Source organism: Triticum dicoccoides, chromosome 5A (assembly GCF_002162155.2).
Source record: "Triticum dicoccoides isolate Atlit2015 ecotype Zavitan chromosome 5A, WEW_v2.0, whole genome shotgun sequence".
Classification (NCBI taxonomy): Eukaryota; Viridiplantae; Streptophyta; class Magnoliopsida; order Poales; family Poaceae; genus Triticum; species Triticum dicoccoides.
Genome location: NC_041388.1, coordinates 340,285,198 through 340,300,157, shown reverse-complemented (window position 1 = coordinate 340,300,157; position 14,960 = coordinate 340,285,198). Strand labels below are relative to the sequence as shown.

Below are 14,960 nucleotides of genomic sequence, written 5' to 3'. Positions count from 1 at the left end.
CTCCGGTTTGCGGGAGAAATCGCGTCCAGACCGCTCCGCGTACCGATACAGGTCGGCATTGGATGATTTTCCGCTGTCCGGACAACGCGGTTCGGATGGTTGCGGGTCCGCCTTGAAGATGCCCTTAATCAATCCAACATCGGTTAGAAAGAATCTAAAGTAGTACCCAAATAGACAAGATCAATAAAAAAGTAGCACTTTGGGGGATGTCATGTGAATTATACATGTTGACCCGATCAAGTACCTCTTGATGAACTAGGGGAAAAAAATTCCACAAAAGACATGTTATTTACATCCGCAAAAAAAAAGACATATTGTTTAGGCCACATGATTGGAAAAGAATAAACCCTTTTGATTCTCTATGCATTCCGAAGGACTCCACATAACGTATGCAACTTTGAGAAACCAATAAAATACTAAGGACACAACACAAGCAACACATATAGCAGCCTTAGCAGGACATCACATGTCCACTTGTGTGTGTGTGTGTGTTTTTATCTCAAATTGCACATGAATTAAACTATACGCAAAATATGCAAAACCAAGCATGTATATACGTTTTTTTGTTGTTGCAAAAAACCTGCATATATGTTGTTTTTTCAAAACATGATTTTATCAAAACATGATTGCATGAGCATAGCACAAGAAAGATGTGATAAAAACAATGTCTTCTAAACCAGAATGTCAAAAAAAAATATCGCATGAGTCGTGTGGAAACCCGAAAATGGGCGAGAAAAACAAAACATTAAGCTAGGGTTTTATGAGGGCCCACGCGCAGCCGCAGCCGCTCTCGCCATCGCCTGGTGCGCCGTAGAATTTCTCCGCCTTTATTCCCCCCTCCCCGCTCCTTCCCTCCCCTCCACCACCTATCCGCCGCCTCCCCCCACCCTCCACAAACCCACGCAGCTCCAGCGGCGCAGGCGCATCCCAGCTCACCGGCGGAGATGGGCGGCCCAGGCCTCTACTCCGGGATCGGCAAGAAGGCCAAGGGTGAGCGCCCGATCCTCCGCCCCTCCCGCCCGACCCGCGTTCGTGGGATTTTCTTCTTCTCCGAGCTAGATTCCTCCCTGTGAGATATGCTGATTGTTGTGCTTGCTCGCTCGCTGCAGATCTACTGTACAGGGACTACCAGACCGACCACAAGTTCACCCTCACCACCTACACCGCCAATGGCGCCGTAAGTGCTCCCCTACATCTTGTCTCTTCCTGCTCCGTTTTGCCAGGTCGCGTCGTGCGAGAAAGGGACGCGGTCTGATCCGGGCTCCAGGAGATTATTGGGTTTCCTGATCTGTTCGCGCGGTTTATTGTCGTTCCGTGTGATCCGAGTGATTGATCGCTGGGCAGTGGTTTGACGACCTCTGGCTCTGGGTAGCGCGAGGGTTTTTAGATAGGTTTTGCTGCTTATGGCTTTTGCTGATTTGTTGTGGGTTGCATTTGGGCTGATAGAGGAATTGATTCTGTTGGTTAGGACTTCGGGAGAATGGGATGGAACTCAATGTGCTAGCCTTGCCATTGTCCTGAATTCATCGGGGAGTTGTATCCCAATAATTTGTCATAGAATTTACGCTTAATAACTAGGGCACATCGGCAGACCCTACCAAGTCATCAACATAGGGCTGGAGACTGGAGAACAATAGCTGTATTACTGTCTTATTGAGGTAGCTATCTTGCGAGTAATTACAATCACAACAATATTTAAGGATTGTTGTACTGTGTTTTCTGGGGCTGTAGGCGGGGATTTTCTGTCATTGTTAATCATGTCATTTGTTAGACCAAAAGAAATGGGCTAATCCAATGTTCCAAAAGCTATTCTACTTTATTCTGTCGTTTCCTTATTTTGGTTTGGCTGGGGGATGTGTGGGTTCTGAATTTTTTTTCCATAAAAAATAAAATAAGATATAGATCTGGAGTCTGATGCAACTGGATTTATGCTGTTGTCAATATCTTCAACAAATGATATATTTCTTCAAATTAGCATTTTAGTGGATGCCACCCCATTCTTAGAACAGAATCTTTGTGTAAAGTGCCATCACAGTGAAATATGATAGTGTCACCGGTGCAGTGCTGTACATATCCTAGCGTTCTCTTGATATTACTTTTTTCTTGTGACAACTGCTGCTATGTTGACATTGCTATGGTAACGGTGTGGTACCTATGATATAAGTTCTATTGTCAACCTTTTCTTTGAATTTCTCCATGCAGGCAATTACTGCTACCAGTACAAAGAAGGCTGATCTTATACTCGGTGAGATCCAATCACAGATCAAGAACAAAAACATCACTGTAGATGTGAAGGCCAACTCAGCATCGAATGTATGTCTCTCTCTCCCTCGTCAAACATTATAATTGTTCTGTTGTATTTCCAGCTTTTAGTACTGACTGCTTTGTTCTCTTGGGCAGGTCATTACTACAATTACCGCTGACGATCTTGCAGCACCAGGGCTGAAGACCATCTTGAGCTTTGCTGTTCCTGATCAGAAATCTGGAAAGGTGGTATCCTAACCCTCAATGTAATGGTTTCTTAATTGGTTGTTGCTTATGTTTGATTCGTTCTTTGTTTGCAGGTTGAGCTCCAGTACTTGCATGATTATGCTGGTATTAATGCAAGCATTGGCTTGACTGCCAATCCTGTAGTCAACCTCTCCGGCGCGTTCGGAACTAGTGCTCTAGCTCTTGGTGCTGATGTGTCGCTTGATACAGCCACCAAGAATTTCACCAAATACAATGCTGCACTTAGCTACACTAACCAGGATCTTATCGCATCCCTGAACCTGTGAGTTTTCAAGATCTATCTATGTAAATTAGGATTCACAAGTATTACTTTGCCAATCTTAGCTTATTTGATCCTTGTGACATCTTCATAGGTACGTGATCTAAACGCTCTTAGAGTATATGTTAATCACTATTTGTTCTATCTCACCTAGCAAGTTATTGTTCAGTTGAGACAGTATACAAATAGCTAAAATATAACTTCCCAAGGTCTTTTTGTGTTATATTAGGTCATTCTTTATCATCTACCAATTGCTTGGTAGTTGCAACATGTTGCTAACAAACTCTTGTATCATTGCAACCACAAATAAAGCTGACCTAGCAAGCAGTTGCTGTGTCCTTTTATTTGTTTTTTTTCTTCTTCAAATCAGACATATCCTTTCTCAACTACTCCCTCCGTTCCGAATTACTCGTCGCAGAAATGGATGTATCTAGATGTATTTTAGTTCTAGATACATCCATTTCCGCGACAAGTAATTTGGAACGGAGGGAGTAGCTAATATTGATCAGTGCCCCTCGAAGAATACATGTTGTGAGCTGTTAGATTCTTTAAACCAAACCAATTAAACAAGCTCTTGTTCTGATTTTTATCGTGTATGTTTGGTAGTTAAACATGGACCTCCTTTAGCATCCTCAGAAGAATCAAAATGTATACAAGCTGATGCACGAGGAACTAACATCAACTCTCGGTGCACCGTTGGCTAGTTCCCACTAACGATTTGAATTGAAATATTCTTGCAGGAACAACAAGGGAGACAGCCTGACTGCATCCTATTACCACATTGTGGAGAAATCCGGCACAGCTGTTGGGGCAGAGCTGACCCACAGCTTCTCAAGCAACGAGAACAGCCTCACCTTCGGCACCCAGCATACCCTGGACCCGCTCACCCTTGTGAAGGCCCGGATCAACAACTCTGGCAAGGCCAGCGCGCTGATCCAGCACGAGTTCATGCCAAAGTCGCTGTGCACCATCTCGGCGGAGGTGGACACCAAGGCCATCGAGAAGAGCTCGAAGGTCGGCATTGCTATTGCTCTCAAGCCTTGATTGCGAAATCAAGCCCCCCTTCTCTAAGCTCTCAGTCAGGGGTGTTCCTCGGTTTCGGATGAAATCGGGGCGGGTTGACAATACTTCACACGCCCTTGGGCGCGTTGTTGCAGTCTGTTAGATTTGAAGAACTGCCGTGTTTCATTCCTGAGGAATTTTGTCTTTGCTCGGTGTAGTGCCTGTCCGTTGAGCCACACTCGCAGTAATAATTCAAGCTCTGAAAATTCTGAACTTGATTCAGCATTCGTCAATTTTTTAACTTGCTGTGGTGTAGCCTACTTTCCAAGGGAGAAGATAATGATTGTTGCCTGAGTTGAGCCCTCGATCCGGCAATAATATACAATCTATAACTGGGATGAACGGCTGACTGGTTGGCCACGTTGAAAAGCGTCGTGCAAGCGTGCGGCTTATCGGCTGGCCACGTGGCGGAAGCAGATTTACGCTTCTGCCACTTATCCCCATGAGAATCGTCTCTTATCTCCTCTCGTTTCCCTCGCGACGAAACATGCATCGGCGTCTACGTGCGTGGGGTACTAGATAGTGTCTCGCTCGAGATCACATCCTCAGCAATGTCGCCGTCGCCGTCGTCGTCGTCGCTCTACTCCGGTCGCCTCCTCTCCTCCCGCCCGGCGTCCAAGGGGCTCGTACGTCGTCTCCTCGCTCGCGATGGGAGCAGGTGGGTCAGGCCGTCGTGCTCCCTGTCTATGAACGGCTGCGCGGCAGGTGTCGGCGACCGGGGCGTGGTGACCATGCACGAGACGCGGGCCCTGCCGGCAGCGTCGGCGCCGCAGGAGGCCGTCGGGCAGCTCAGGGCCGCCGTCGCCGCGCTCAACGCCGACCCGCCGGCGTCCTCCTCCGGCATCATCCGCATCGAGGTAGCAAAGCCAAAGCACATGTCCCTCGTCAATGGCGCGTGTGGTGTGGAACTGCGTTTGATCGTTCTATCTGGATAAAATGCGCACGCAGGTGCCTATTCGGCAGCGAGGGGACGCCATCGAGTGGCTGCACGCGCAGAGGCAGAGCTCCCTGCCCCGCTGCTTCTTCTCCGCCCGGGCGCCCCTGCCGGACACGCCGGCCGTCGCCGTGGGCAGCCGCAGCAGCAACGGCAACGGCGGCCACAAGGAGCAGTGGGAGCAGCCGGTTAGCGTCGCCGGCGTGGGGTCGGCGGTCTTCTTCCGCGGCACGGACCCCTTCTCCCTCCGCGACTGGCGAGCCATCAAGAGGTACGCAAAAACTCACTACCTACTCGATGAGCTAGTAGTATGTTTTTTTGAATTGAATGAACTGTGATAAAGCTTGGCTTAGAGTGCGTTGACGATGCTGTTCCTCCTCTTCTTTGCCCGTGAAGATTTCTTTCAAGGGATTGCCCGCTGATCCGCGCCTACGGCGCCATCCGTTTCGACGCGTCGAGCGACGCCTCGGTCGAATGGGAAGACTACGGCGCATTCTACTTCGTTGTTCCACAAGTAAGTCGATCCGCAACTGGTGACAGTTTCATTCTGCATGATGAATGCAATGTGCATGTGTACTGGCTGCTTCTTTTCAAGTGTGTGCAATGTAAAAGTGTACTGCATTGCAGGTTGAGTTCAGCGAGCTCGAGGAGGGCTCGGTTCTGGCGACGACGATTGCGTGGGACGACTCGCTTTCTTGGACATGGCAGAGCGCTGTGGACGAGCTCCAATCAACATTGCACAAGGCATGACATTTTATTTTTCTGTATTGTCATGTGCAAGATAGTAACTTAGCAACCACTAATTTGAGCTTCTATGCAGATATCACCCTGTTCAGTTAAGGTGAACAGGTCCATCCTACAAACCGCCATCGTAAATCTCAATCATGTCCCCACCAAGGCGTCCTGGGATCTTGCTGTTACTCAAGCTCTTCGGATGATCAAAGGGAGCCAAACCGAATTAGTCAAGGTAAACCGAATTAGCAAGCAATTTTTTTTACCTGTCCTTTTGCGAGTACAGAGAGGTTTGGTCAAATCTGATATTTTTGTCAATGCTAGAATTTTCCAGTTAGTTAAGAAAATACTTGTTTTCCATTTTTGTTCACCACATATTTTGAACTTGCCATTGAAATATTTTCCACAGGTTGTGTTGGCAAGGTGCAGCAGGTACATCACTGATACTTGCATCGACCCTCTGGAGCTGTTAGCTTGTCTGAAGGTATGTTGTATTGTTGTCCCCTCCCCTCGTTGTTTACAAAAAGATCATTCCGCGACTCTTGTGTATACAGGTTGAGGGCCAGAATGCCTACCAGTTCTGCATACAGCCACCTGATGCTCCTGCATTTGTTGGAAATAGTGTATGTCTTCTGTGATGCACTTTCCTTTCTTCCTGATTTACCCGACCTTCTTTCATATCATGTATAGTCAGAATCCTGTTTAGAGATAGGTCTTTTTTATGCCTTGTGCATTGTTTATCTGTATATTTGCTCTAGCATTGTTACATAACTCTGTTCTAACTATTGCTAATTTCATCCAAACATTCTGAATAGCCAGAGCAACTATTTCACCGGAAATACTTGAACATTTCCAGCGAGGCTTTAGCCGGCACGCGAGCAAGAGGGAAAACAAGGGCTGATGATTTTCAAATTGGCCAGGAATTGCTTCTAAGGTTTGTTTCCCCTCTTTGTGCTTGGAATCATAAGATTGACATATTTCTGAAATTTTACGGTGATATCGGCACCTTGTACGAAGACCAGACTGGTCAATAATGCAAATAATTCTTGCAGCATCAAAGAGGACACTGAATTTACTATTGTACGGGACAGCATAAAGAAGAAGCTTGAGGCAAGTTAAGTTTCACAGTCCAATTTCAGATATGATCGTGGAATAGTTTGCTTTGCTCTTGGTACTCAGTAGTAATGCTTTTCAGAAAACAAAATATGGTTACTGCAATTTTTGCTGAACCAGTGGATCTGATCTAATCTGCAGATGATCTGTGATGAGGTTGTTGTCAATCCCAGCAAGGCCCTTCGGAAACTTCCAAGAGTACAACATTTGTCAGCTCAATTAGCTGCAAGATTAAGAAATGAGGACGACGAGGTAATCTATGATTGAAATATTCTCTGTCACTTGGATATGTAGGGATCATTTGAATTTTCTTTTGCCTTGGATTATTGCAGACATCAACTAGTGTTCATATAATAGACTATTGATACTTTGTTCTGGTATTGCAGTTTGACATCCTAAATGCTCTTCATCCAAGCCCAGCTGTTTGTGGTTTGCCCACTGAAGAAGCGCGCCAATTCATACGAGATTATGGTGTGTGCTTGTATTCTGGGTAAAATGTTATCTGTAAACTAACATATGCAACCTATTGATGGTGATCTCTGAATGCTATTTTCTGATGTTGTTGCAGAAATTTTCGACCGTGGAATGTATGCTGGACCTGTTGGTTGGTTTGGTGGAGCTGAAAGTGAGTTTGCTGTTGGGATTAGATCAGCGCTACTTGGAAAAGTAAATAAAACACATGTCATCAATATTTGTGTAAACCTTATCCTTCTTAACCTATCCTAATTTAGAAGCATAAGTCACCTAGCTGTCTTGTCCAGGGATATAGCACTTTAGTTTATGCCGGTGCCGGGATTGTCGAAGGTACAAATCCATCTTTTGAATGGGATGAGCTTGATCTCAAAGCATCTCAGGTAGTCTCTGTCCAACGTCATGACCGTTATTACTGACTTCTATTTGGAATGCTAACACGTTAGATTTTATGACTATTTTCAGTTTGCAAAGTTGTTGCAGTATCAAGAACATCATATTTGCTACCAAGAGGCAGGAAACATGGGGACATTGATTTGAACTGTAACTAGTAAGTCATCAGAGATTACAATACTTAGAAAGAGGCGGGAAATTACATTATCTCAATTATATAGAATGTCTACAACTTCAGTTTGTATCTGACATTATGCCCGATGTGTTTATTTTGAACTCCTTCTACAGGGAAGTTTTGATTTGTTGGGAAGATTCCAAATGGAGTTCATATCTGTTTGTGTGCGTGCGTTGTAAACTTCGAAGGATTTCAGCCTGATTTGCATGGCTCTTGAAGACGCAATCACAGAAATATCGAAATATCGATTCGAGGAGATGACAGTGATGATAGTCGTGGAGCGTACAAAAGATTAAATAAAAGCATATTAAATAATTATGTACAATGATTGTAACAAGTCAGTTTAGTGCAAAGTGTATATTACCATTCTTTTGACTTCTTCTCTGGCCTGGTCCAATTGCTTATATGATCTGGATGCTTCTTGTTGCAAGCATAATGTACCTGATGCATTATTTTCATCTGATGGGCAATGACATAGATCATTCATTTATATTTGTAAGAACAATTCTTAGTCCAGTTGGTGCCCATTGCAGTGATTCTTAGAGCGTGTGGCATAGTCTCTGAGCCCATGATCCTCTTTCTCATTCAACTGTAGTCACAAAACTGTAGTCACAAAAAATAGGCCAACCTCACACTGTCACACAAAGTGTTATGGCCGGTTTAGCTAGGCTCACCGGGCAATCTTAGCCCACAAGTTATCTTAGGTTAATTCTTATGCAAGTTATTTTAGGTTAATTCTTCTGCAAATTATCTAGATTATAAATATAGGCTGTAAGACTCCTTTTGGAATTAAGCAATAAGAAGATTATCTCTATTGCCCGGCTCCTAGAGGAGCCGGAACCCTAGCCGCCCCCTGCCTCTTGCGCCACCGCCGCCATCCTCCTCTCCCGCGACGGCGCCCAGCCGCCGGCGCGACCGCTCATCGCCATGCCCAGCCCCCTCCTTCCCCTACTGCCTACGGCCAAGACCGGGCAGAACCCTAGCTCCTAACACCTTGGTATCAGGTACCCGGGTTTCGACCATGTCTTCACCGCCTCCAAACCCGCCGCCACCGCAGCCGCCGCTGCCCAACGCCTCCCCCACCGCCGCTGCCACCAATTCCACCAACGCCGCCGCTGCGTCGCCGGGCACCACGGCCTCCCTATCGGCGCCAATCTCCCCCGCACTCGGCACCACGCCGGGCCAGGGCCAGCCACAAACCCCCCTCCAGCAACCACCGCCGTTGCCTCCCCCAGTGCCGCCACAGTTCACACCGGAGGCCATGGCCGGCGTGCTCAACGACCTGGTCGTCGCGGTCCAGGGCATCCGCCTCTACTTGGCGGGCCCGTACGGGCCGCCTCCACCGCTTCATCCGGCCGCGTCCGCGGGCCAGCAGGCGCTGCCATGGTACTCAGTACCGGCGGCCACCATCGGCGGCTACCCGGCGCTTTCCCCACCAGCGGCTTCGACGCCGCCTTGGCCGCAGTGGCCGACGCCGTTCGCGGCGCCAACCGTGCCGCCCGCCACCACCCAGGGACCGTAGTGGCCGACCTGGGCCCCGCCGCCTGCGCCGTCCCTCACCGCGCCATCCCTCCCGGCGGCAACGGTGTAGGTTCCACCACCGCCCCCACCCAACCCTAGCCTGGGCCGGTCCTCGCCGAGCGGCCTTCCGATCCAGGAGGTCCATTTCCCTTCGTCACCGTCGCCACTTCCTGGCTGGCTCCACGGGCCGCCGTCAGCTTCCACGGAGGCCCGGCCGCCGTCAGGGTTCCAGTTGCAGCCCGAGGCGTCGGGAGCCATAGGGGACTACGTCGGCCCTTCCACCCTGGACCGAGCTCCGTCATCAGCCCTCCGTACCGCCGAGGCAGTGGGCCAGGGCGCGCCACACCAGCAGCCGCCCCGGTTCGCAAAGATCGACTTCGCCACGTACGACGGTTCGGACGACCCGCTTAACTGGCTCAACCAGTGTGACCAGTTCTTCCATGGATAGCGCACGCCCGCGTCGAAGCGCACTTGGCTGGCTTCCTACCATCTCCGCGGGGCCGCCCAGACATGGTACTACGCCCTCGAGCAGGACGAGGGCGACATGCCACCGTGGGATCACTTCCGCGAGCTATGTCTTCTTCGATTTGGACCACCGGTACGCGGGAGCTGCTTGGCCGAGTTGGGCCGCCTACCGTTCACCTCCACGGTGCAGGATTTCGCCGATCGCTTCCAGGCACTAGCATGCCACGTGCCTGGTGTGACGGCCTTACAGCGGGCGGAGCTCTTCGTCGGCGGCCTTCCCGAGCACATCCGCGTGGACGTCGAGATGAAGGGGCCACAAGACCTTCAGACGACCATGTACTACGCCCGCGCGTTCGAGCGCCGCGTGGTGGCCATCCAGCAGGAATCACCGTCCCGGACCGCCGGGTTGCTACCCGGGCCGGATTCCGTGCAGGGTCGGCCTGCGCAGGCTTCTGCGACACCCCTCATCGCGACCGCGGCGCGGCAGTTCCGCCGGCTCACATCAGCCGAACTGCTCGAGCGTCGTCGCCAAGGGTTATGCTTCAACTGCGACGAACCCTACACGCCTGGCCATGCCTGCCCGCGACTCTTCTACCTGGAGGTTGCAGACTACATTCCGGAGGACACCATCGCCGCCGACCTGGCCGCCCCAACTGTCGAGAAGGTGTTTGACGCTGGTTGATCGCCTCCAGGAGTTCCGCAAGCACTTCCCCACCTTACAGCTCGAGGACGAGCTGTTTGTGCAGGTGGGGAGAAGTGTTATGGCCGGTTTAGCTAGGCCCGCTGGGCAATCTTAGCCCACAAGTTATCTTAGGTTAATTCTTATGCAAGTTATCTTAGGTTAATTCTTCTGCAAGTTATCTAGGTTATATATATAGGCTGTAAGACTCCTTTTGGAATTAAGCAATAAGAAGATTATCTCTATTGCCCGGCTCCCAGAGGAGCCGGAACCCTAGCCGCCCCCTGCCTCTTGCGCTGCCGCCGCCATCCTCCTCTCCCGCGATGGCGCCCAGCCGCCGGCGCGGCCGCTCATCGCCACGCCCAGCCCCCTCCTTCCCCTACTGCCTACGGCCAAGACCGGGCAGAACCCTAGCTCCTAACACAAAGCCACAACTTTTGGAAAATTTCCCAAGCAACCACAATTTCTAGGACAAACCTGACATGCATGGTCCACATTGCAGCTCCCACGTGGAAGAAGATAGAAAGATTAGTGGAGTTGGGGTTGGGGTTATACAAAATCAGGGATTTGTGGTATCCCCTCTGATCGAAGTTGTACTAAGTGAGCGTCAATTAATTTGGATCGAAGGGGGTAGGATAAATTGGAGTCTCGATAGAATTTCTGTTGTGAATGCTACTCCTTTCCTCTGGGTTTATAAGGAGCTTTTTTTAGGGGTAGCAGTGGTGGAGCTATGTAGTCAAAGATGGACGGCCGGTTCAAAGGAAGGCCACTATTGTTTGTCCTCATAGCCCAGGTTACTTCAATCATATACTGTATTTTCTCTGGGCTGGGCGGGCCATGGCCTATTTTGATAACACATAGCCCCGCCAGTGTTTATAAGGCTTAATACGTATTAATATTTACTTTGAATATCAATTATACCACTAACATATGGGATGTATGCCACAGAAGTACAACATCAAATTCATATTTAAAAGAAGTTTCCAACGATATAATTTTTATGGCATACATCTCATATATTGTTGATAGAGCTATGGTCAAAGTAAATATTAAAATACATATATGCACTATTCGGTATGAATGGTGAGCTATATCAAAAACAATGAAAAACATTACATATATGCCTTATAAATCCGGATGAAGAGAGTACCGATTATCTTAATTTGTTTATTTCGACATAAATTTTCCATGGATGGCCTGTGCAGGAGCTATAATGTAGCCAATGTCGGTTAGTTTTGTGCTTAGTTCGATACAAAAAGAGAATTTGAATTGTGTGATCAAGGTGGCAACTCCAAGGGGACAGGGACGTGCTAAGTTTAATACCTACTGGGCTATGCTATGCCGGTAGTAATTACTCTATTAGGGAATACCGATGGGCCAAGTTCAATACCAATGGGAAGTTCTTGGTGTTGGAAATATGCCCTAGAGACAACAATAAATGGTTATTATTACATTTCCTTGTTCATGATAATTGTCTACTGTTCATGCTATAATTGTATTAATCGGAAACCGTAATACATGTGTGAATACATAGACCACAACATGTCCCTAGTAAGCCTCTAGTTGACTAGCTCGTTGATCAATAGATGGTTATGGTTTCCTGACCATGGACATTGGATGTCGTTGATAACGGGATCACATTATTAGAAGAATGATGTGATGGACAAGACCCAATCCTAAGCATAGCACAAGATTGTGTAGTTCGTTTGCTAAAGCTTTTCTAATGTCAAGTATCATTTCCTTAGACCATGAGATTGTGCAACTCCCGGATACCGTAGGAATGCTTTGGGTGTGCCAAACGTCACAATGTAACTGGGTGGCTATAAAGGTGCATTACGGGTATCTCCGAAAGTATCTGTTGGGTTGGCACGAATCGAGGTTGGGATTTGTCACTCCGTATGACGGAGAGGTATCTCTGGGCCCACTCAGTAATGCATCATAATAATGAGCTCAATGTGACGAAGGAGTTGGTCACGGGATCATGCGTTACGGAACGAGTAAAGAGACTTGCCGGTAACGAGATTGAATGAGGTATGGGGATACCGATGATCAAATCTCGGGCAAGTAACATACCGATAGACAAAGGGAATTGCATACGGGATTGATTGAATCCTCGACATCGTGGTTCATCGATGAGATCATCGTGGAACATGTGGGAGCCAACATGGGTATCCAGATCCTGCTATTGGTTATTAGCCGGAGAGATGTCTCGGTCATGTCTGCATGGTTCCCGAACCCATAGGGTCTACACACTCAAGGTTCGATGATGCTAGAGTTGTTATGGGAAATAGTATGTGGTTACCGAAGGTTGTTTGGAGTCCCGGATGAGATCCCGGATGTGACGAGGAGTTCCGGAATGGTCCGGAGGTGAAGATCGATATATTGGACGAAGGGTATTGGAGTCCGAAATTATTTCGGGGGTACCGGGTGACGACCAGCGTGTCCGAAAGGGGTTTTGGAGGCCCCGACAAGCGTTGGGGGGCCTTATGGGCCAAGGGGAGGGGGCACATCAGCCCACTAAGGGGCTGAGTGCCCCTCCCACCCCATCTAACGTAACCTAGAGAGGTGGGGGCGACTCCCCTAGGGAAGCCACCCCTTCCGGCTTGGGGGCAAGTTTCCTAGGGGTGGGGGCGCCCAAACCCATCTAGGGTTTCCCCTGTGGCCGCCGCCCTCTCCTAGGGAACCCTAGGGAGCCTCCTCCACCCCCGCCCCCTATATATAGTGAGGGAGAGAGAGGGCCGCGGCACCCTTCCCCTGGCTCAGCCCCTCCCCCTCTCCTACACCTCCTCCTCCTCCGTAGCGCTCGACGAAGCCCTGCCGGAGAACCACGAGCTCCATCACCACCACGCCGTCATGCTGTCGGAGTTCTCCCTCAACTTCTCCTATCCCCTTGCTAGATCAAGAAGGAGGAGACGTCCCCGGGCTGTACGTGTGTTGAACGCGGAGGCGCCGTTGTTCGGCGCTTAGATCAGAATCGACCGCGATCTGAATCGTTGCGTGTACGACTCCACCAACCGCGTTCTTGTAACGCTTCCGCTTAGCGATCTTCAAGGCTATGAAGATGCACTCCCTCTCTCTCGTTGCTAGCATCTCCTAGATTGATCTTGGTGACACGTAGGAATTTTTTTGAATTATTGCTACGTTCCCCAACAATGGCATCATGAGCTAGGTCTATGCGTAGATTCTATGCACGATTAGAACACAAAGCAGTTGTGGGCGATGATTTGTTCAATTTGCTTACCGTTACTAGTCTTATCTTGATCCGGCGGCATTGTGGGTGTTGGAAATATGCCCTAGAGGCAATAATAAAATGGTTATTATTATATTTCTTTGTTCATGATAATTGTCTATTGTTCATGCTATAATTGTGTTATCCGGAAATCGTAATACATGCGTGAATACATAGACCACAACACGTCCCTAGTGAGCCTCTAGTTGACTAACTCATTGATCAAAAGATAGTCATGGTTTCCTGACTATGGACATTGGATGTCATTGATAACGGGATCACATCATTAGGAGAATGATGTGATGGACAAGACCCAATCCTAAGCATAGCTCAAAGATCGTGTAGTTCGTTTGCTATAGCTTTTCCGAATGTCAAGTATCATTTCCTTAGACCATGAGATTGTGCAACTCCCGGATACCGTAGGAGTGCTTTGGGTGTGCCAAACGTCACAACGTAACTGGGTGACTATAAAGGTACACTACGGGTATCTCCGAAAGTGTTTGTTGGGTTAGCACGAATCAAGACTGGGATTTGTCACTCTGTATGACGGAGAGGTATCTCTGGGCCCACTCGGTAATGCATCATCATAACGAGCTCAATGTAACCAAGTGGTTGATCACGGGATCATGCATTACGGTATGAGTAAAGTTACTTACCGGTAACGAGATTGAACGAGGTATTGGGATACCGACGATCGAGTCTCGGGCAAGTAACATACCGATTGACAAAGGGAATTGTATACGGGATTGATTGAATCCTCGACATCGTGGTTCATCCGATGAGATCATCGAGGAGCATGTGGGAGCCAACATGGGTATCCAGATCCCGCTGTTGGTTATTGACCGGAGAGTCGTCTCGGTCATGTCTGCGTGTCTCCCGAACCCGTAGGGTCTACACACTTAAGGTTCGGTGACGCTAGGGTTGTTGAGATATTAGTATACGGTAACCCGAAAGTTGTTCGGAGTCCCGGATGAGATCCCGGACGTCACGAGGAGTTCCGGAATGGTCCAGAGGTGAAGATTTATATATAGGAAGTCAAGTTTCGGCCATCGGGAAAGTTTCAGGGGTAATCGGTATTGTACCGGGACCATCGGAAGGGTCCCGGGGGTCCACCGGGTGGGGCCACCTATCCCGGAGGGCCCCATGGGATGAAGTGGGAGGGGAACCAGCCCCTAGTGGGCTGGTGCGCTCCCATGGGCCTCCCCCTGCGCCTAGGGTTGGAAACCCTAGGGGTGGGGGGCGGCCCACTTGGCTTGGGGGGCACTTGGCCGCCACCCCCTTGGAGATCTCATCTCCTAGGGCCGGTGCCCCCCTAGGGGTCCTATATATAGTGGGGGGGGGAGGGAGGGCAGCCGACCCCTTGCCCCTGGCGCCTCCCTCTCCCTCCCGTGACACTCCTCCCTCTCCCTAAGCTTG

At 49.1% G+C, this 14,960-nt stretch overlaps 2 protein-coding genes across 3 annotated transcripts; both read left to right on the top strand.

The window, feature by feature from the left end:
- The first annotated feature begins 834 nt into the window (after positions 1–834).
- LOC119301388 (mitochondrial outer membrane porin-like) lies at positions 835–4,047 on the top strand. The gene is made up of 6 exons (XM_037578353.1): positions 835–990; positions 1,110–1,177; positions 2,203–2,313; positions 2,401–2,490; positions 2,565–2,773; positions 3,511–4,047. Exons 1-6 carry the CDS (start codon positions 945–947, stop codon positions 3,812–3,814), a joined length of 828 nt encoding a protein of 275 aa, XP_037434250.1. The 5' UTR covers positions 835–944; the 3' UTR covers positions 3,815–4,047.
- Positions 4,048–4,191: 144 nt separating this feature from the next.
- LOC119301387 (isochorismate synthase 2, chloroplastic-like) lies at positions 4,192–8,140 on the top strand. 2 transcript variants are annotated; one of them, XM_037578352.1, is made up of 15 exons: positions 4,292–4,689; positions 4,781–5,037; positions 5,163–5,280; positions 5,394–5,510; positions 5,587–5,733; positions 5,908–5,982; positions 6,053–6,121; positions 6,314–6,432; positions 6,551–6,608; positions 6,753–6,863; positions 6,998–7,082; positions 7,180–7,277; positions 7,373–7,465; positions 7,548–7,632; positions 7,764–8,140. In XM_037578352.1, exons 1-14 carry the CDS (start codon positions 4,384–4,386, stop codon positions 7,620–7,622), a joined length of 1,728 nt encoding a protein of 575 aa, XP_037434249.1. In that variant the 5' UTR covers positions 4,292–4,383; the 3' UTR covers positions 7,623–7,632; positions 7,764–8,140. The 2 variants fall into 2 exon arrangements, 1 of the variants encoding a protein (XP_037434249.1); XR_005147031.1 differs by lacking the exon at positions 7,764–8,140 and having other exon boundaries at positions 4,192–4,689; positions 7,360–7,465; positions 7,548–7,603.
- The last annotated feature ends 6,820 nt before the right edge of the window (positions 8,141–14,960 follow it).

Bases quoted from the DNA above. Each gene is read 5' to 3' on its own strand.
- LOC119301387 (XM_037578352.1), top strand. From the start codon at position 4,384: ATGTCGCCGTCGCCGTCGTCGTCGTCGCTCTACTCCGGTCGCCTCCTC. The intron at 4,690-4,780 runs GTAGCAAAGCCA...ATGCGCACGCAG, and splicing joins CCGGCATCATCCGCATCGAG to GTGCCTATTCGGCAGCGAGG. The intron at 6,864-6,997 runs GTAATCTATGAT...CTGGTATTGCAG, and splicing joins TAAGAAATGAGGACGACGAG to TTTGACATCCTAAATGCTCT.
- LOC119301388 (XM_037578353.1), top strand. From the start codon at position 945: ATGGGCGGCCCAGGCCTCTACTCCGGGATCGGCAAGAAGGCCAAGG. The intron at 1,178-2,202 runs GTAAGTGCTCCC...TTCTCCATGCAG, and splicing joins CCTACACCGCCAATGGCGCC to GCAATTACTGCTACCAGTAC. The intron at 2,491-2,564 runs GTGGTATCCTAA...CTTTGTTTGCAG, and splicing joins CTGATCAGAAATCTGGAAAG to GTTGAGCTCCAGTACTTGCA.